Here is a 20964-nt window from a genome sequence, read left to right as displayed (position 1 = left end):
ACCTGCTGGTGTCTCATTAACTTACTCAAATTTTAAAGTTCTTCCCACAGACTAAGCACATTGCTGTGGGGATGAGAGGGTGTGACCAGGGGATAAATCAATGCAATCCTGCCCTGGGGTGCAGAGCACGTGCTCAGCCCGATGGAGAATCACGGAGAGTTGGGCTGTGGGTTAAATCAATACCGAGGCTGGGACTAGGGCCTGGACCCAGAGAGAAACATCCTCTAGCCAGGCGTTGCAAGCCCCAGAACCAGGCGAGCCCTCCGTCCCACGACCCAGTGCTGCGCTCTGCTCCCAGCACCTGGTGCTGAATTGCCTTTGGTTCCCGACAAGTGCCTTACCCAGGATGGATTCCCAACTCTGCTGGAAGGTACATGCGCAGTGCGCAGAATGGTGGCTGCGGAACCCTTTGCCGACCGTGGGGCATTGTGGTCAGGGAATCCTCCATTAATCAGGTGCTTCGTGGGTGGTGAGAAAACCACTTCCTTAGAAATGCCGGTGGGGAGAGTGTTGGCCAGGCACTAGGAGCTGGGGTGGCCTCTGACACACAGGAGCTGATTTAAAATCCAGGTAGGGAATCCTCTCCCGATGCTGTGAAGTTCATGGACGTGCTGTCAGTTGTGACTGTAATACAATAAGATCATAAGCAGGTTAGGTCATTCATAGGAACATAGGAAGTAGGAACAGGAGTAGGCCGAAAATGGCCCATCGAGCCTGCTCCGCCATTCAATACGATCATGGCTGATCTAATTTATGACCTAACTCCACCTACCTGCCTTCTCCCCATATCCCCTAATTCCTCTATCATGTAAAAATTTATCTAACCGAATTTTAAATATGTTTAATGATGCAGCCTCAACCACTTCCCTGGTTAGAGAATTCCAAACATTCACTACTCTCTGGGAAAAACTATTTTTCCTCATCTCTGTCCTAAATCTACTCTCCTGAATCTTGAGACTGTGTCCTTTCATTTTAGTTTCCCCGGCCAGCTCAAGAAACCTTCCTACATCTATCCTATTCATACCCTTCATAATCCTATATGTTTCTATAAGATCTCCTCTCATTCTTCTGAACTCGAGCGAATACAATCCTAGACGATTTAATCTTTCATCATAAGTCAACCCCTTCATCCCAGGGATCAACCTAGTAAACCTTCTCTGGACCGTCTCCAAAGCCAGTATATCCTTCCTCAAATATGGAGACCAGAACTGGACACAGTACCCCAGGTGTGGTCTCACCAGTACCTTATACATTTGCAACATTACCTCCCTACTTCTGAATTCAATTCCTCTAGCAATGAAGGCCAACATTCCATTTACCTTCTTAATAACCTGCTGCACCTGCAACCTAACTTTTTGCGATTCATGCACAAGCACTCCCAAGTCCCTCTGCACAACAGCATGCTGTAGTTTTTCATCCTTTAAATAATATTCTGAGATTTAGATATATGCAGCCCAAGGTCCTGTTGCTCCCGCCGCCGGAGGCCCAAGGACCCGCTGACGCCCGGGGGGGCCCGAGGTCCTGCCTGAGTCCGCCTGAGGTAATGGCGGCATTGCCCGAGCACCGAACACAGGCCGCCGTCGCCAGGCAAACCCCGGCAGCCCGCACAGCCTGACCGTTGGCAACCGAGCCCCGGGCCGGGAGCGGACAATGAGAACTGTTTAGTGTATTTCAGAGTTTAATACACACCTCAAAAACCAATAGTCTAAACACTAAAAACTGTGAACTCCATTGCAGAGTTCTCTCCAGTCTTAAAAAATCAGTCTTAAAAGAATAGATGTAGAATAGATGTAGAAGTTCATCCATTAACGTATTGCAGGTAAAGAAGGTGCTAGATGCCTACACCTGCTTCTGTTTCGACCTAAAAGGTGAGGCAGGCATCTTCAGCCCAGTTAAGCAACCTACATAGGAGAAGGTCATTCTGATATAAAACCTACGACCCAAGGATCTCGCTGCCATGTCCCAGCTTGCTTGGCCATGGCACACGAACCATGGGTGTAAAAGGTGGGGCCAATACTGCGCACACTGCACTCCACCTAAAACCTCCTTTGCACAGGCCCGAGGACAGGTCCATGTCCTCCCCCTCAAAAGATGCACACAAACTCAAGCTAGCATGTTGGAACCTCAGAACCATGCTAGACAAGGTTGACAGCCACCGACCTGAACATCGGTCTGCCCTCATCGCACATGAACTCCTCAGACTCGACATCAACATAGCCGCTCTCAGCGAAGTCCGCCTTGCAGATGTAGGCAGCCTCCAAGAACACGGCGCGGGCTACACACTCTACTGGTCTGGCAAGCCTCAGCCTGAACGATGCCTATCTGGTGTTGGCTTCATGGTCAAGAACTCCATTGCCTCCAAACTCGAAAACCTCCCGACAGGCCACTCTGATCAGATCATGTCCATACGACTCCCCCTTCAAAACAAGCGACTCATCACACTCATCAGTGTCTATGCTCCAACCCTTCAGGCGGAACCAGCAGAAAAGGACAAGTTCTACACTGATCTGTGCAACCTCATCCAACGCACCCCTACAGCCGACAAGGTTGTCATTCTTGGCGACTTCAATGCTCGCGTCGGCAAAGACTCAGAAACCTGGCCAGGAATCCTTGGCAAGCATGGTGTCGGCAAGTGCAATGACAACGGGCGCCTCCTGTTGGAACTCTGTGCAGAACAGCGGCTTGTCATTACTAACACCCTTTTCCAGCAGAGAGACAGCCTGAAGACTACCTGGATGCATCCCCAATCCAAACACTGGCACCTCCTGGACTACATTCTGGTCTGAGGAAGAGACAAACGAGATGTGCTACATACCAGGGTCATGCCCAACGTGGAATGCCACACTGACCACCGGCTTGTTCGCTGCAAGCTCAACCTTCACTTAAAGCCAAAGTTCAAGAACAGTGGAGCCCCCAGAAAGAGGTTCAATGTTGGAAACTTGCAGTCAGATGTAGTGAGAGGAAACTTCCAGGCAAACTTCCAAGCAAAGCTCGAGGATGCAAACTGCCTCATGGACACGTCTCCTGAAACCCTCTGGGATCAGCTGAAAACAGCCATACTGCAATCCACTGAAGAGGTACTGGGCTTCTCTTCCAGGAAAAACCAGGAGTGGTTTGACGAAAACAACCAGGAAATCCAGGAGCTGCTGGCAAAGAAGCAATCTGCTCACCAGGCTCACCTTGCAAAGCCTTCCTGGCCAGAAAAAAAACGAGCCTTCCGTCTCGCATGCAGCCACCTTCAGCGCAAACTCCGGGAGATCCAAAATGAGTGGTGGACTAGCCTCGCCAAACGAAACAAGCTTAGCGCCAACATTGGCGACTTCAGGGGATTTTATGAGACACTAAAGGCTGTGTACGGCCCTTCACCCCAAGTCCAAAGCCCTCTGCGCAGCTCAGACGGTGAAGTCCTCCTCAGCGACAAGATCTCCATCCTCAATTGATGGTCAGAACACTTCCAATCCCTTTTCAGTGCCAATCGCTCAGTCCAAGAATCCACCCTGCTCCAGCTCCCTCAACAACTCTTGAGGCTAGAGCTGGATGAGGTCCTTACCCGGGAAGAGACATATAAGGCAATTGAACAACTGAAAAGTGGCAAATCAGCAGGTATGGATTGAATCCCCCCAGAGGCTGGAAGGATGGCGGCAAAGCTCTGCATACCAAACTGCATGAGTTTTTCATGCTCTGCTGGGACCAAGGAGAGCTGCCTCAGGACCTTCGTGATGCCATCATCATCACCCTGTACAAAAACAAAGCCGAGAAATCAGACTGCTCAAACTACAGGGGAATCATGCTGCTCTCCATTGTAGGCAAAATCTTCGCTAGGATTCTCCTTAATAGAATAATACCTAGTGTCGCCGAATATGTCCTTCCAGAATCACAGTGTGGCTTTCGCGCAAACAGAGGAACTACTGACATGGTCTTTGCCCTCAGACAGCTCCAAGAAAAGTGCAGAGAACAAAACAAAGGACTCTACATCACCTTTGTTGATCTCACCAAAGCCTTTGACACCGTGAGCAGGAAAGGGGTTTGGCAAATACTAGAGTGCCTCGGATGCCCCCCCCCCCCCCAAGTTCCGCAACATGGTTATCCAACTGCACGAAAACCAACAAGGTTGGGTCAGATACAGCAATGAGCTCTCCGAACCCTTCTCCATTGACAACGGCGTGAAGCAAGGCTGCGTCCTCACACCAACCCTCTTTACTATCTTCTTCAGCATGATGCTGAAACAAGCCATGAAAGACCTCAACAATGAAGACGGTGTTTTACATCCGGTACCGCACGGATGGCAGTCTCTTCAATCTGAGGCGCCTGCAAGCTCACACCAAGACACAACAGCAACTTGTCCGTGAACTACTCTTTGCAGACAATGCCGCTTTAGTTGCCCATTCAGAGCCAGCTCTCCAGCGCATGATGTCCTGTTTTGCGGAAACTGCCAAAATGTTTGGCCTGGAAGTCAGCCTGAAGAAAACTGAGGTCCTCCATCAGCCAGCTCCCTACCATGACTACCAGCCCCCCCACATCTCCATCGGGCACACAGAACTCAAAACGGTCCACCAGTTTACCTACATCGGCTGCACCATTTCATCTGATGCAAGGATCGACAAAGAGATAGACAACAGACTTGCCAAGGCAAATAGTGCCTTTGGAAGACTACACAAAAGAGTCTGGAAAAACAACCCCTGAAGAAACACACAAAGATCAGCATGTACAGAGCCATTGTCATACCCACGCTCCTGTTCGGCTCCGAATCATAGGTCCTCTACTGGCATCACCTACTGCTCCTAGAACGCTTCTATCAGCGCTGTCTCCGCTCCATCCTCAACATTCATTGGAATGACTTCATCACCAACATCGAAGTACTCGAGCTGGCAGAATCCGCAAGCATCGTATCCATGCTGCTGAAGACCCAACTGCGCTGGGTGGGTCACGTCTCCAGAATGGACCATCGCCTTCCCAAGATCATGTTATATGGCGAGCTCTCCACTGGCCACCGAGACAGAGGTGACCAAAGAAGAAGTACAAGGACTGCTTAAATAAATCTCTTGGTGCCTGCCACATTGACCACTGCCAGTGGGCTGATATTGGCTCCAACCATGCATCTTGGCGCCTCACAGTTCGGCGGGCAGCAACCTCCTTTGAAGAAGACTGCAGAGCCCACCTCACTGACAAAAGACAAAGGAGGAAAAACCCAACACCCAACCCCAACCAACCAATTTTCCCTTGCAACCGCTGCAACCGTGCCTGCCTGTCCTGCATCGGACTTGTCAGTCACCAATGAGCCTGCAGCAGACGTGGACATACCCCTCCATAAATCTTCGTCCGCGAAGCCAAGCCAAAGAAATAATATTCAGCTCTTTTATTTTTCTTGCCAAAGTGGATAACCTCACACTTACTAACATTGTACTCCATCTGCCAGACCTTTGCCCACTCATCCAGCTTAACTATATCCCTCTGCAGACTTTCCACATCCTCATTACAATTTGCTCTTCCACTCAATTTGGTGTCATCCGCAAACTTGGCTACACCACATTTTGTCCCCTACTCCAACTCATCAATGTAAATGATGAACAGTTGTGGGCCTCACACCGACCCCTGCGGCACCCCACTTACCACTCTCTGCCAACCTGAAAAACTCCTATTTATCCCGACTCTCTCCCTCCTGTCAGACAACCAATTTTCAATCCAGGCCAATATACTTCCCCAGACTCCACGTTCCTGTAACTTACTAATAAGTCTCTTGTGCAGCACCTTATCAAACGCTTTCTGGAAATCCAAATATACAACATCAACCTGTTCCCCTCTATCCATCGCACCCATTATATCCTCAAAGAATCCTAACAAGTTTGTCAAACAAGATCTTCCCTTTCTAAAACCATGCTGCGTCTGCCTGATTGAACCCTTACATTCCAAAAGTTTCACTATTTCATCTTTAATGACGGCTTCAAGCATTTTTCCAACTACAGACGTCAAACTGATTGGCCGATAATTTCCAGTCTTCTGCCTACATCCCTTCTTAAAAAGTGGCGTGACATTTGCTGTCTTCCAGTCTGCTGGGACCTGCCCAGAATCCAAGGAATTTTGGTATATGACCACCAATGCATCAACTATAACTTCTGCCATTTCCTTCAGAACCCTTGGATGCATATCATCAGGACCATGTGATTTGTCTGGCCTTAGTCCCATTAGTTTCTCCATCACTACTTCCTTTGTAACAACTATTATATCAAGGTCCTCCCCAACATTCGCATTCTTAACTCCGCACTTGGGCACGCTGGACGTGTCTTCCACCGTGAAGACTGACACAAAATATTTGTTTAATGCCTCGGCCATTTCCTCATTTTTTGCTACCAGTTTTCCTTTCTCATCCTCTCATCCTATGTTAACTCTGGCCACCCTCTTCTGTTTTATATATTTATAAAATTTTTTTGCTTTCTGTTTTTATATTTTGTGCCAGTTTACTTTCATAATCCTTTTTCCCATTTCTTATTACCCGCTTTGTAACCCCTTGTTGTCTCTTAAAGTTTTCCCAATCTTCCAGTTTCCCACTGCTCTTTGCAGCTTTGTACACCTGCACCTTCAATTTTATACTCTACTTTATTTCCTTTGTTAACCATGGTTGATTTTTCCCTCCCTTGCTGCCCTTTTTCCTGATCGGAATATATTTTTGTTGAGCATTACAAAATATTTATTTGAAAATCTTTCACTGTTCCTCAACTGTTTCATCAATTAGCCTGTGCTCCCAGTCCACTCTGCCCAATTCCTCCCTCATCCTATGGTAGTCACCCCTGTTTAAGCATAATATATTAGTTTTAGATCTAACTATTTCCCTTCCATCTGAATGAGAAATTCAATCATACTATGATCGCTATTTCCCAGATGGTCTCTGACTATTACATCATTTACTCTACCTATCTCATTGCACAACACTAGATCCAGGAGAGCATTTTCTCTTGTTGGTTCCTTAACATGCTGCTCAAGAAAGTTATTGCGGATGCATTCTGTGAAGTCTTCTTCCAGACTCCTACAACCAACTTGATTTTCCCAATCTATGTGGAAGTTAAAGTCTCCCATGACTACTGCCGTATCATTATTACAAGCCTCACTTATCTCTCTATTTATTTCCTATGCCACTAAACTATTGTTATTTGGTGGGCGATAGATAACACCCACCAATAATTTTTATCTCTACCCAAATGGACTCAACATTATGCTCTTTAGATCTTATATCATCCCTCATTACTGCCTGGAGCTCATCTTTGATTAAGAGTGCAACTCCATCTCCCTTACCATCCTGTCTATCTCTTTGCACCACCTAATACCCTTGAAAGTTTAATTCCCATTTAGGGTCACCTTGTAGCCATGTTTCTATGATAGCTACCAAATCATAGGCATGGGTACCAATTTGCGCCTCAAGTTCACTAACCTTATTTCTAATACTGCGGGCATTCAGATAAAGTGTCCTTATGCTCTTTGTCCTTTTAATATCTAGTGACTTCTCTCACCTTTTCTTTTGATTTTTCTGCCCACTATTTTTCTTTGTAATTTTCTTAACACTATTATTGACCCGAAAACTCACTGCACCATCTGATTTTTTACTTTCTCCTCCGAACATAACTTTTCCTATTTTACTTTTCCTGGCCATTACTTTATCTTCCCTACCCTTTGCCCTATCACTCTGGTTCCCATACCCCTGCCAAATTAGTTTAAACCTTGCTCCACTGCTGTACCAAACATACTTGCCAAAATGTTGACACCTTTTGGATTTAGGTGCAACTTGTAAAGATCGCCTTCCCCAAAAGAGATCCCAATGGTCCAAGAAGCCAAATCCTTGCCTTGGACACCAGCACCTCAGTCACACGCTCATTTTCCTTATCCTTACATTCTTATCATCACTTGCATTTGGAACAGGTAGTAATCCCGAGATCACCACCCTAGCCCATCTAACTCATCCCACCGTTCTATCATGGTTGATTTACTATCCATTCCAACCCTATTCTACTGCTTTCTCCCCAAACCTTTGATTCCTCTCCCATCACCAAATGTCCACAGCCTCTCATGGCAATGAATTCCCATCTGTGAAAAGAAATTTTTCCTCTCTGTTCTAAAGGGACGTTTTCATTCTCGAGGGTGTGTTCTCTGGTCGCAAATTCCCCCACCTGAGGAAACATCCTCTCCACATCCACAAAATCCAGGCCTTTCAGTATTCTATGGGTTTCAATGAGACCCCCACCCTCATTCTTCTCAACCCCGGCATGTACAATCCCAGATCTTTCGAATTCTCCTTGTATGAAAATCTGAAGGTCCAGGGGTCATCCTTGTAAACCCCCTCTGGGGCCCTCTCCAATGTGAACACACCCTTCCTTTGATATGGAGCCTAAAACACCACATTAGGGTTAGGGTTAGGGTTAGTTTCATTACATCCCTGCCTTCAGATTCCATCCCTCTGGAACTAAATTCCAACATTCCATTTGCCTTCCTCACCACTGACCCTACATGCAAGTTCACCTTTAAGGAGTCTTGCATGAGAACTCCCAAGTTCCTCTGTACCTCTGATTTCTGAACATCCACGTCTTTATTCCTTCCACCAAAGTGCATGATCATACACTTCTCTACACTAGACTCCATCTGCCATTTCCTTTCCCAATCCACCAACCTGTCTAAGCCCTTCTGCAGACTTCCTCAACCCTACCTTCTCTTCTTGATCCCACCACTAGGCACATATTCCTCTCTCCTCCCCTCACTGCCTTCCACAGGAACCGCTCCCTCTGTGACTCCCTTGTCTACTCTCCTGCCCCACCTTGGAGCCCATCCGTGTGGCTACAGGATATGCTCCACTTGAGCCCACACCTCCTCCCTCACCACCATTTAGGGCCCCATGTGAAGCAACGTATCCGGTGTTCCTGTTGTGATCTCCTCTACATCGGAAAGACTGGATGCCGACTGGGTCTATCCGCTGCCATTGCGTGGATCTCCCAGTGGCCATCCATTTCAATTCCCCATCCCATTCCCTTGCTGACATGTCTGTCCATGGTCTTGTGCACTGCCAGACTGAGACCACCCGCAAACTGAAGGATAACACCTCATTTTCCCTCTGGACACCCTCCAACTGGAAGGCATTAATATCGTTCTCTGGCTTTCATTAAACCCCCCCTACCCCATGGCCTTTCCTTACCCCGTCTCTACATTCCCTGTCTCCTTTCACACAAACATGGTCAATTCTCACCTTGACCCTTATCACATCCAATTAACACCTTTAGTTGGTCTGGATTCTCCCCCATTTTTTTAATTTGGAGACTTTCTGAGACTTCCTTGAAGAAAGGCTCTGGTAATTTATCTTTGTCTTCTATGGACACTGAAAAGACCAGCTGAGTCCTCTGGCATTTCAATGTGATTTTATCTACCTGCCCGCCCTCCCATCTTTGTATCATCTGTAAAGGAAAACCGCTTCAGGGTGGGAATTCCTCGAAGAGGTTCTGCAGTAGAGCAGGTCAATGGAGTTAAATAAGGAAGTCTGTAGATGCTGGATGACAGCAGAGGATTACAGAGGGGGAACAGTAAGAGAGACTCTCACAGAACTCCCTTCAAAGAGAGACTTGTATGTTAGTTCTTGTGCATATATCTTGATTGATGGGTTTCCCCTCTTATCCACTGACATGAACAACGATGGGAAAGTAAAAACATAAAATGCTGGAGAAACACAGCAGGTCAAACAGTGTCCTTTATTTCTTCTTTCTTCTTTCTTTCTTTCTTTTGGCTTGGCTTCGCGGATGAAGATTTATGGAGGGGGTAAAAAGTGCACGTCAGCTGCAGGCTCGTTTGTGGCTGACAAGTCCGATGCGGGACAGGCAGACACGGTTGCAGCGATTGCAGGGGAAAATTGGTTGGTTGGGGTTGGGTGTTGGGTTTTTCCTCCTTTGCCTTTTGTCAGTGAGGTGGGCTCTGCGGTCTTCTTCAAAGGAGGTTGCTGCCCGCCAAACTGTGAGGCGCCAAGATGCACGGTTTGAGGCGTTATCAGCCCACTGGCGGTGGTCAATGTGGCAGGCACCAAGAGATTTCTTTAGGCAGTCCTTGTACCTTTTCTTTGGTGCACCTCTGTCACGGTGGCCAGTGGAGAGCTCGCCATATAACACGATCTTGGGAAGGCGATGGTCCTCCATTCTGGAGACGTGACCCATCCAGCGCAGCTGGATCTTCAGCAGCGTGGACTCGATGCTGTCGACATCTGCCATCTCGAGTACTTCGACGTTAGGGATGAAAGCGCTCCAATGGATGTTGAGGATGGAGCGGAGACAACGCTGGTGGAAGCGTTCTAGGAGCCGTAGGTGGTGCCGGTAGAGGACCCATGATTCGGAGCCGAACAGGAGTGTGGGTATGACAACGGCTCTGTATACGCTTATCTTTGTGAGGTTTTTCAGTTGGTTGTTTTTCCAGACTCTTTTGTGTAGTCTTCCAAAGGCGAGTCTGTTGTCTATCTCATTGTCGATGCTTGCATCTGATGAAATGGTGCAGCCGAGATAGGTAAACTGGTTGACCGTTTTGAGTTTTGTGTGCCCGATGGAGATGTGGGGGGGCTGATAGTCATTGTGGGGAGCTGGCTGATGGAGGACCTCAGTTTTCTTCAGGCTGACTTCCAGGCCAAACATTTTGGCAGTTTCCGCAAAGCAGGACGTCAAGCGCTGAAGAGCTGGCTCTGAATGGGCAACTAAAGCGGCATCGTCTGCAAAGAGTAGTTCACGGACAAGTTTCTCTTGTGTCTTGGTGTGAGCTTGCAGGCGCCTCAGATTGAAGAGACTGCCATCCGTGCGGTACCGGATGTAAACAGCGTCTTCATTGTTGGGGTCTTTCATGGCTTGGTTCAGCATCATGCTGAAGAAGATTGAAAAGAGGGTTGGTGCGAGAACACAGCCTTGCTTCACGCCATTGTTAATGGAGAAGGGTTCAGAGAGCTCATTGCTGTATCTGACAGCAGGTCAAACAGTGTCCTTTATTTAGCAAAGGTATAACTGACGTTTAGGGTTTGAGCCCTTCATTAAGGAATGAGAAAATGCTGGGAGGCTGCAGCAAAGGTAAAGATACACGGCTGACGTTTCGGGCTTGAGAAATGGTCACGGAGTTGGTTAATATCGGACAATACTGAAGAGTCAGGAGGGATGACAGGGTGAAGAGGGTATTGCATTCAGTCCTGGTTGCCTTGTTACAGGAGAGATGTAGATGCTTTGGAGTGGGTGAAGAGACAGGGTGGTTTGCTTAGCAAAACGTTGTTTCGGGGCTAGCGATTTGGACCAGGGTTCAAATCCACGCTGTCTGTAAGGAATTTGAACATTTTCCCTATGTCTGCTTGGGTTTTCCCCAGGGGCTCTGGATTCCTCCCAGCTTTCAAAATGTACTGGGAGTTGTAGGTCAATAGGGTGTCATTGGGCAGCACAGGCTCGTGGGCCAAAAGGGCCTGTTCCCGTGTTGTATATCTAAAAAATAAGTTTAACCTAAAAAACCCCTGTACGTTTTTGAGAGACAGGAGGAAACTGGAGCACCCAGAGGAAATGCATGCAGACACGGGGAGAACATCCAAACTCCTTCCAGATAGCACCGGACTGTACCTGTGTTGTTGGTACAATAATAGCTGCGAACTGCCAACGTTGGGGGTAGGATCTTTCACAGGAATTATTCAGCATATCTTTGGATATTTTAACGATGAATTGGGGATTTATCCCAGAATAATTCACAGGATGAGGCCCTTCCATTACCTGGTTTGACTGTGGAAAAGCTGGTCACCTCAGAATAGAGGAAGTTGTGATGAGTTTTCTAAATAGAAAGAAATCCAGAAAAGAAACTTGTTTCCACAGTTATTCAGATACTTGAATGAAAGAATCTTAATTGTTCTTTCAGGTTTAAATTTGCCTTCTTATTTTTGGAAAGTAAAATTCTGCAGATGTTGGAAATCGGATCAGAACAAAAGCAGGAAAGAGTTTACATTTTAGTTCCCCCATTAATCAAAAAGGACCTGGAGACGTTAGGGTTCAGGTTCAAGAGACGGCAAATTCTAGAATCTGATGCAAAACCCAATCTGCTGGAGGAAGTTTACGGCTCGAGGGGCTTCAGTGAGAGGAAAAGAATTGTCAACATACGGAGTCTGAGCCCTTAGACCAGAGGTTCTCAACCTTCATTTCCCCCACTCACAAACCACTTGAAGTCATCCCTTACTAAGCACAGAGCACCTGTGGCATCCTGTGTAAGGGATTAGTAAGGGATGACTTAAAATGGTATGTGATGGAAAGAACAAGGTTGAGAACAAGGTTTAGACACTGCCTGAATATTCCAGTGTTTTCTGCTTTTATTATATATTTCTTATTTGTATTTTGTGTCAGTTCCAATGGTCGCCATTACCTACCAGGGTTTGGATCTCAGCAAGGTCTGCAGAGCCAAACGGCCACAGTTCACCTGTCCGCCTTCCGACTACTAGCAACAGAAAAAGAAAGTGATGGTCATAGCGGGATCAATGGCCGTCTTCATTACCCATAATCCCCCATGCAGCTGGAACTGCTCTGCCAGTTGCCCGCAATGCATCATGGGACAAAGCTGGAGAAATCCCCGGGAGCCATGGGTGAGGAGCAAGGGGCGGGAAGTGTCCGTGCGGCGCCTGCAGTATCGCATCCAGTCTGCGATGCCCAGGGCCAGTCGAACCGTCCTCCATCTCCACACTGATGGAAGCTGTTCTGCTGCGCTGCCTTCCTCCCTGCCATCTGTCAGGGAGGTGTGCACTGTGAATGCCTGTGACCTCCCTTCCGGCGTCAGTATCTGGTCTCAGAGCATGTGCCCTGGTCTCCTTCAGGAGATCGGGCATCCACAAGGTCCCAATGTTGTGCGAGGTGTACACTCCACAGAGTGTGTCCGAGGGTTTCTACGACCCCATTAGCGTTATGTGGTAGATGGCGATAAACAGTCAAGACTTTCTTCTTTCTCTACACTGCAATTCAGGTTCAGTTCATTATCATCTGTCTGTCCAGGTACAACCAGACAAAATGTTTCTCAAACCCATGGTGCAACCACACATGCTACACAATAAAAACACACTCACACATTCATACACACTAACTCTCTAACACACACACACACACACACACACTCACTCACATATGCAATACACAGTGCACAATAATCACACAGATACAAAAAGATATATATAGTAAAAATAGAGATATTCTGCAATAATTGTACATGGTGTACTTTTTTTTCCATTACTGATAAATGGTAATTCTACCTGACACAACAAAAAGGGTTGAGTGCAACGTCATGTATGTACTCTAACAATAAATCTGAATCTAATATCCAATTAGATATTGTAACCCAAGGTTACAGGACACTGTTCACCAATCTCACAGTGTGGGAAGCAGCTTTTTCCCATCGTGGATGTTCTGATTTTGAGGAAGGTAAAAACACACTGAAATGCTGGGGGAACTCAGCCTGTCTTTTCAGCATTTATAAAGTTTGATTCCCCAGTACCTCCTGTAAAAACTGTCATGCCCTGGAGAGATTTGTATAACAGAGAGACTTGGGGGGACAGAGTACTCTGAAAGGTGGTGGACAGGGTGGTGAAGGAGGTGCTTAGCACTGGGCAGGGCACCAAGATCCTTGGAGTTCACTTAACTAGTGACCTATCGTGGACTCTCAAAATCTCTTCACTGGTTAAGAAGGAGCAACAGCACTTCCTGAGGAGATAGAAGTGGGCAAGGCTACCAGCCACCATTATGTCAACCTTCTACAGGAGCTCTATCGCCAACACCCTGGCCGGCTGCATCACAGTGTGGTATGGTTGCTGCAGAGAAATGGACTTGAGGTCAATCTTAGACTGTAAGGGTGACAAAGAGGATGAATAGAGTCTCCCTTCCCCCCATCGATGTGATCTACTGGGATCGTTGTCTGAAGAGAGCACGCAAAATCATTCAGAACCCCTTCCATCCTGCACACAGCATCTTTCAGCTGTTCCCGTCGGGGAAAAGATTCAGGAGTATCAGAGCCAACACCACCAGGCTGAGGAAAGCTTCTTCCCACAGGCAGGGAGAACCCTGAACAACCAAAGGACCTGCTTGCACTAACCATCTGATGGTGTATTTATTTGTGTGGATGAAATTCCTGTCCTGCATATGTATTATTTGTGTGTGTGTGTGAACCGGAGAACCCCTTCCCTCCGAGAACCGGAGAACACAGTTTTGTCAGGTTGTCCTTGTACAATCAGATGACAATAAACTGGACTTGGAAAAGAAAGCCAAGAGAGAGTGATGGAGTGTGGAGCTAAACACCATCTGCTGAATGGTCAGCGTTTTGAGCCAAATCCTTTTACCGAGTCTCAATAAGGGGTTCTGGCCTGAAAGGGTCACAAATATTTTTCTTCCATTGATGATGCCTGAACTGCTGAGTTTCTCCAGCTGCCGGCATCCTTGACCCACTTCCAACAGGTAGAAGATATCAGAGCATCAATATCAGGGCTGTCGGGCTGGAAAATAGCTTCTTCCTACAGGCACTGAGATTAATGAGCAGTGGCCTGTTGCTGAATAAATCATTCAGAAATATCTATACGTAAATATTCATATATGGCCAGCACAGTTAGCAAAGCGGTTAGTCCCACACTGTTACAGCGCCAGCGATTGGAACCGAGGTTCGAATCCCATGGTGTCTGTAAGGAGTTTGTTCGCTTTTCCCTGGGGCTCCGGTTTCCTCCCACCCTCCAAAATGTTCTAGTGGTTGTAGGTTAATTGGGTGTAATTGGTTAGCATGGGCTCGTCAACAGAAAGGGTCTGTTACTGTGCTGTAAATCTAAATTTGGTCAAGAGAAATGCTGTTTGTTCTCATTAAATCAGTCAGATGATAATAAACAAACCTGTGTAACAAGAGGGTTAATTACACATTTTTGTTTAAAATGGAGTTGTCCACTCACAGTCCTGAAAATGAGCAGCCTGTTAACTGGGAAGATCAGCAAGTCAAGGTCCTGATTACCTGCACACAGGACATAAAGCTTCGTGAGAAGATTAATTAAGTGAACAATGTCTTTCACTATTGGTTTTGAGAGTTATGGCCAACTAGAATGTGTAATTGGGAAAAAAACCACATACTCCCTGAGAAGTGAGCATTTTTTTCATTTGGTGCCAGTTCCTCTGAGACTCTCCAAGCCAGCCATCCCAAACCAGAGCCCATGATGAAAAGGGCATTTGGTTTTGTTGATCTTTCATGTTACTTACTGCACTTTACCTCACCTTATACCCTGGAAGTTTTCATTTTGCCTCATTGAAAACTATCTGATTTTATCGTTACAACTTAAAGAGGTCAAGGTGCTGAGCTACTCCCCTACGACCCTTCAGATCTTTTTTCAACATACAGCAAGTTTTGGCCCTCAAAACCACGCCCCCAATCATACTCAATGGATCTACAACCCCTAATGCTTGATTTGTTTCTCCAGCATGTTTGTGTCATGCCATCTGGGTAGAACCAGAAATTGGTTTCCTGCAGGGTGATCGATCTGTGGAATTCCCTGGTCAATTAAGCAGTGGAGGTTGCCTTGTTGAAAGTATTTTCAATATGAATGGATAGATTTTTAACAGATTGGGGAATTAAGGGTTGTAGGGACCAGGCAGGTAAGGGCAGCTGAATACAGGACAGATCAGCCATGATATTATTGAATAGCAGAGCAGGCGGAACGGGCCAGATCGCCAACTCCTGCAACTTTCTGTGTGAACCCGCTGGTGTTTGACCAGGGGCTGTTTGACAAGAGTGAACTTCTTCCCGCACCCAGAGCAGGTGAATGGCCTCTCCACGGTAGGGACCAAGACCCTGCCCCCCATGTGGGACCTTGTCTGCCCCCTGTCCGCCCTCTCCCTTCCCTCCATCAGTCCAACTGCTGCCCCCACCCATCTGTGCGGCCAGGGGCTGCAGCCAGACAGATTCGCTGCCCATGTCATTGACAGGAGACATGGGCCCTGCACTCAAAGTTAGTCCTGTTGGTGAAGCCCTTCCCACTCTCGGGGCAGATGAATGACTTCTCCCCGGTGTGGACCTGCTGGTAGGTCAGCAACTGGGAGGGCTGGGTGAACTCCTTTCCACATTGGGGGGAGACGGACAGCTTGTCCCTGTTGTGAATCTTCTGGTGGGTTGTCATGTTTGATTGCCAGCTGAATCCCTTGCCACACTCGGGGCAGGCAAAGGGCTTTTCCCTGGTGTGGACCCGCTGTTGTCTCGTTAACTCACTTGACCTTTTAAAGTTCATCCTGCAGTCTGAGGACTGAAACAGTTTGGTTTCTTTTCATACATTTTTCCTTCTATCTTTTCTTTTTTTATTATTTCTCTTTTTAAAAATTATGATCTGGATTGTGAATTATGAATGTTTTACAGTTTACATTTGGTTTTGATGTGATGATTGTTTTATTAATTATGTGAAATAATCATTTCATTGTATCTCATTATTATTATAAACTCTCAATTAAAATCAATACAAATATTTTAAAAAGAAAACAACCCTCTGGAGTTTTTTCTTGTCCTGAGCATTGGCATCTCTGTATCAGACAGTGATGAACTAGCCAGAACGTTTACCACAGTTCATCTGTAGAAGTGTTCAAGACTCTTCAGTGACAAACAAAATCTCCTCAAACACCTCACAAAGTATTGCCGCTGGCGAGTCTTCTTCATGATGGCAATGACATGGAGGCTCCAGGACAGATCCTCAGAGATGTTGACACCCAGGAATTTGAAATTCCTGACCCTCTCCACATCTGAGCCCTCAACGTGGAATGGATTGTGTTCTCCTGGCATTCTCCTGAAGTAGAGCCTTGTTGGAAGTATTTAAGACAGATGGATAGATTTTTAACAGATTGGAGAATCAAGGCTTGTATGGAACAGGTGGGTAAGTGGAGTTCAGTCCACGGCCAGATCAGCCATGATCTTATTGACTGGCAGAGCAGGCTCAAGGGGCCAGGTGCCGACTCCTGCTCCTGTTTCTTACATTGAGGTGAACAGCACAGCTGTCTAGAAGTGGATGCTCAGTGAACAAAGAGAGGAGAAAAGAACAGGAGAGAATCCCAGCAGGGCAAGAGCTGATATAGAGCAGAAACACTGACAGTAGGTGAGATACCAGGATGCTCCCAGTGTGGCCCCAGATGGACTGAATGGCCTTGTCTTTGTTCTCTACATTGAGTGTATGACAGAGATATAAGTGGATGAGACACAGTTTTCAAACACAGCTGCTTTATTTGGTTTAGATCCAGGAAATAAAATTCAATTCCTGTAACTGGGTGACATGGTAACGAAACATTATTATAGCACCAACGACCCAGGTTCAAATCCAGGGGAGAGACCCTTCACCTGCCCCGGTCCTGCTTATAAAGTCTGTACATTCCCCCATGATTGGTAGGTTAATTGGGCAGCACGGGTTTCATGGGCCGGAGACCCTTCAACCGTGCTGCATTGTTAATTTTTAAATATTTAATCAGAGTCACTAACATTGACGGAGAGAATCCATTCCACCTCCACTTCCCACTGCCTTGGAAAAGCAACCAACATATTAAAAGACTCAGCCCTCCCCAGACACACTCCCTCTGCCCTCCTCCCCATGGAGAAGATTCCCCAGTGTGAGATCACACCCCACCAGATTCAAGGACAGTTCCTTCCCAGTGTTATCCGACTCTTGAATGATCCTCACATGTAAAATAATGCTGCTTTTGCCTTGTACCCACTGATCCGTCCCTGGAACTCTGCACTTCCCCACTGCACCTTTGTACATGCGACAATAAACTTGAACCTGAAAACAAACTGTAAATTGACAAAAAAACCCAAGACCTGTTTTGATTTGTTGCCTCAATAACCACAAGACTCCAGTCCCTCCTGGTGTTTGTGTGAGTGAACATTCTGTGTGATCTTGCTGGTATTTCACCAGGCTGTTCGAATGGGTGAAGTTCTTCCCGCATTCAGAGCAGATGAACGGCTTCTTCCTGGCATGGACCTGCTGGTGTCTCAGCAGATGGGAGGTCTGAAGTTCTCCCCACATTCAGAGCGGGTAATCTGCCTCTCCCAGGTGTGGGCACGCTGGTGAGTCAGAGGTTGGAAGACTTGGTGAACCCCTTTCCGCACTTGGGCCAAATGAATGGCCATTCATTCAACCCACTGGTGGGTTAGGATCTGGGAGGAATGGGTGAAACCCTTCCCGCAGATGGAGCAGGTGAACGGCTTCTCCCCAGTGCGGAGCAGCTAGTGGATCAGCACGTTAGAGGACTGGGTGAATTCCTTTTTGTGCTCAACTGGTGGTCCAGCAGGTGGGTGGACCGGGCAAACCCCTTACTGCACTGGGGACAGATGAACGGCCTCTTCCTGGTATGGACCAGGAATTGGGAGGAGCGGATGAAGGCCTTTCTGCGCTCGGTCTGTTGCTGCTTTGAATTCTCTGGTTGGTCCATAGGCTGGACATCTGGGGGAAGCTCTTGCCACACTAGGGGCAGTCAAATGGCTATTCCCCTGCTGGTGGGACCACAGATTGGTGTTCTGGGCAAATCCCTTCCCTTAATTAGGGCAGGTGGAGGGCCTCTCCCCAGTGTGGACCCGTCGGTGTGTCTTAAGGTTGGAACTGTCAGTGAAGGCCTTCTTACACTCGGGGCAGGTGAACGGCTTTTCCCCGGTGTGGATCCGCTGGTGGGTCCGCAGGTTGGTCCTCCGGGCAAACCCTTTCCCGCAATCAGGGCAAGTGAAGGGCCTCTCCCCGGTGTGGACCCGTTGGTGTGCCTTAAGGTTGGAATTGTTGGTGAAGCCCTTCTTACACTCGGGGCAGGCAAACAGCTTTTCCCTTGTGTGGAGCAACTGATGGGTCTGTAGGTCGGTGCTATGGGCGAACCCCTTCCCGCAATCAGAGCAGGTGAAGGGCCTCTCCCTGGTGTGGACGCGCAGGTGTCTCTCAAGGCTGGACAAAGTGGTGTAGGCTTTCTTGCACTTGGGGCAGGTGAAGGGCCTCTCTGCAGTGTGGACCTTCCGGTGTGCTTCAAGGTTGGATCTATTGGTGAAGGCCTTCTTGCACTCGGGGCAGGCGAATGGCTTTTCCCCGGTGTGGAACCGCTGGTGGGTCAACAGGTTCGTGATATGGGCAAATCCCTTTCCGCAATCGGGGCAGGTGAAGGGTCTCTCCCCGGTGTGGACCCGTCGGTGTGCCTTAAGGTTGGAACTGTTGGTGAAGGTCTTCTTACACTCAGGGCAGGCGAATGGCTTTTCCCTGGTGTGGGCCCACTGGTGGATCCACAGGTCGGTGTTATGGGCGAACCCCTTCCTGCAATCAGGGCAGGTGAAGGGCCTCTCCCCAGTGTGGACCCGCAGGTGTCTCTCAAGGTTGGACAAACTGGTGTAGGCTTTCTTGCACTCAGGGCAGGTGAACGGCTTTTCCCCAGTGTGGACCCGCAGATGTCTCTCAAGGTTGGATCCATTGGTGAAGGCCTTCTTGCATTCAGGGCAGGTAAAGGGCTTTTCCCCGGTGTGGACCCGCTGGTGGGTCCGCAAGTTGGTGCTCTGGGCAAACCCCTTCCCGCAATCGGGGCAGGTGAAGGGTCTCTCCCCGGTGTGGACCCGCTGGTGTCTCGTTAAGTTAACCAGACTTTTAAAGTTCTTCCCACAGTCGGAGCATTGAAACGGGTTCATCGCTGTGGGGGCGAGAGGATGTGACCAATACAGTCCTACCCCCGGGCCACAGCGCGCGGGCTCAGTCCGATGGAGGGTCCCGGAGAGCTGGGCCGAGCCTGGGACCCGGGGAGAAGCGTCTTCGAGCCGGTTGTTACAAGCCCCGGAACCACGGGAGCCCCCCGTTCTGGGACCTGGTGCTGCTCTGCTCTGCTCCCGGCGCTGAATCCACTACAGTCCCTGTCCAGCGCCTAATACCCGCTGCTTCTCCGGAAGACGTACACTGCGCAGATCTGTGAAGCGTTTCATGGGCTGGCGAGCGTGATGACGTCACCCCGTGGGACCTTGTCCCGCCTTCCTTAAAGAGGCGGAGCTCCGTCATCTTCCTGGACTTGGTGAACATGAGCTTCTTCATTGAACAGAATTGGAACCATGTGAGTGAAGATCAGTCATTGATCTGAGTTCTCATCCAATGTGGAGTTAGGGCTGTTGGAAAGGTTCCCATTTATTGCTTCCACACTGGAGATTAATGCTCCCCTCGGGCCCGGGCGGAAGGTGGGGCTCCCCGGGTCGGGGAGAGGAGACGCGGGTCCGTTTGAAAGGGAGCCGGTCCACTGAAGCCGCGGGAACATGAGGGAGGGAGGGAGCGCGGAAATCGGATTCCATCGCCAACATCTCCAGCTGAGTCCGAACCAACGTTTGAGCAGGATGATGCTAAACCCTCTTTCTCAATCTGCTCTCTCCTTATTGTCCATCACTGAGCCCAGAGCCCGCCCGGCCGACACTCACTGACCGCAGCTTCACCGCTCACTTTCGGCACCGTTTGCCTGTGAAAACCCTCAACATGAACTCTGACCGTCTATTCTCCCCATTTCGGGCCAGTTTTATCCCACACTCCCGTTTCCCTTCGTTATTTATCCCTCTCACCCTTCGCTACTTTATTCTCCCTTGTTCCCGCTTCCAATGAAAACTGCTTCCCCGGGGACAGATTCCACCTGGAAAGGGGTCTGATTGACACCTCTCCTCCCGGCCTGCCGTCACGTGACGGCGCGACCCAGCCCAGGCGTCTACGCATTGACGTCACAGACCTCGCTAGCGTCGTTCCCTCAGCAACGGTTCGGGACACGTTGCTGGTCCCGGGGGGGTGGAGGTAAGACTTGGGGTGGATATGGGGGCATGGGCCCTGCCCTTGTTGGAGCCCCGCTGCCCTGAGGTGCTGCCGGGGGGGGGGGGGGGTGAGGACGCCACCAAGGTCCGGCTGGGGCCTCGTCCCTCCACATCAGGCTGGTGGGAGAAAGGACGGGGAGGTGAGTCCAGGGACCGCGCCTC

At 48.5% G+C, this 20964-nt stretch overlaps 1 protein-coding gene across 1 annotated transcript; it reads right to left on the bottom strand.

Moving 5' to 3' along the window:
- Positions 1–17182: 17182 nt before the first annotated feature.
- LOC138765454 (zinc finger protein 665-like) lies at positions 17183–19944 on the bottom strand. Its single transcript, XM_069942494.1, has 2 exons — positions 19918–19944; positions 17183–19866 (listed from the first exon to the last, which is right to left on the bottom strand). The coding sequence occupies exons 1-2, from the start codon at positions 19942–19944 to the stop codon at positions 18538–18540; spliced, it is 1356 nt and encodes a 451-aa protein (XP_069798595.1). The 3' UTR covers positions 17183–18537.
- Between the last annotated feature and the right edge of the window lie 1020 nt (positions 19945–20964).

This window comes from Narcine bancroftii, chromosome 5 (assembly GCF_036971445.1).
Source record: "Narcine bancroftii isolate sNarBan1 chromosome 5, sNarBan1.hap1, whole genome shotgun sequence".
Classification (NCBI taxonomy): domain Eukaryota; kingdom Metazoa; phylum Chordata; class Chondrichthyes; order Torpediniformes; family Narcinidae; genus Narcine; species Narcine bancroftii.
Note: the sequence above shows the minus strand (reverse complement) of the source record. Positions and strands in the feature narration are given on the sequence as shown.

Coding starts and splice junctions, on each gene's coding strand:
- LOC138765454 (XM_069942494.1), bottom strand. CDS start 19,944: ATGAAACGCTTCACAGATCTGCGCAGT. Junction 19,867..19,917: donor GCTTCACAGATCTGCGCAGT/GTACGTCTTCCG, acceptor CAGGGACTGTAG/TGGATTCAGCGCCGGGAGCA.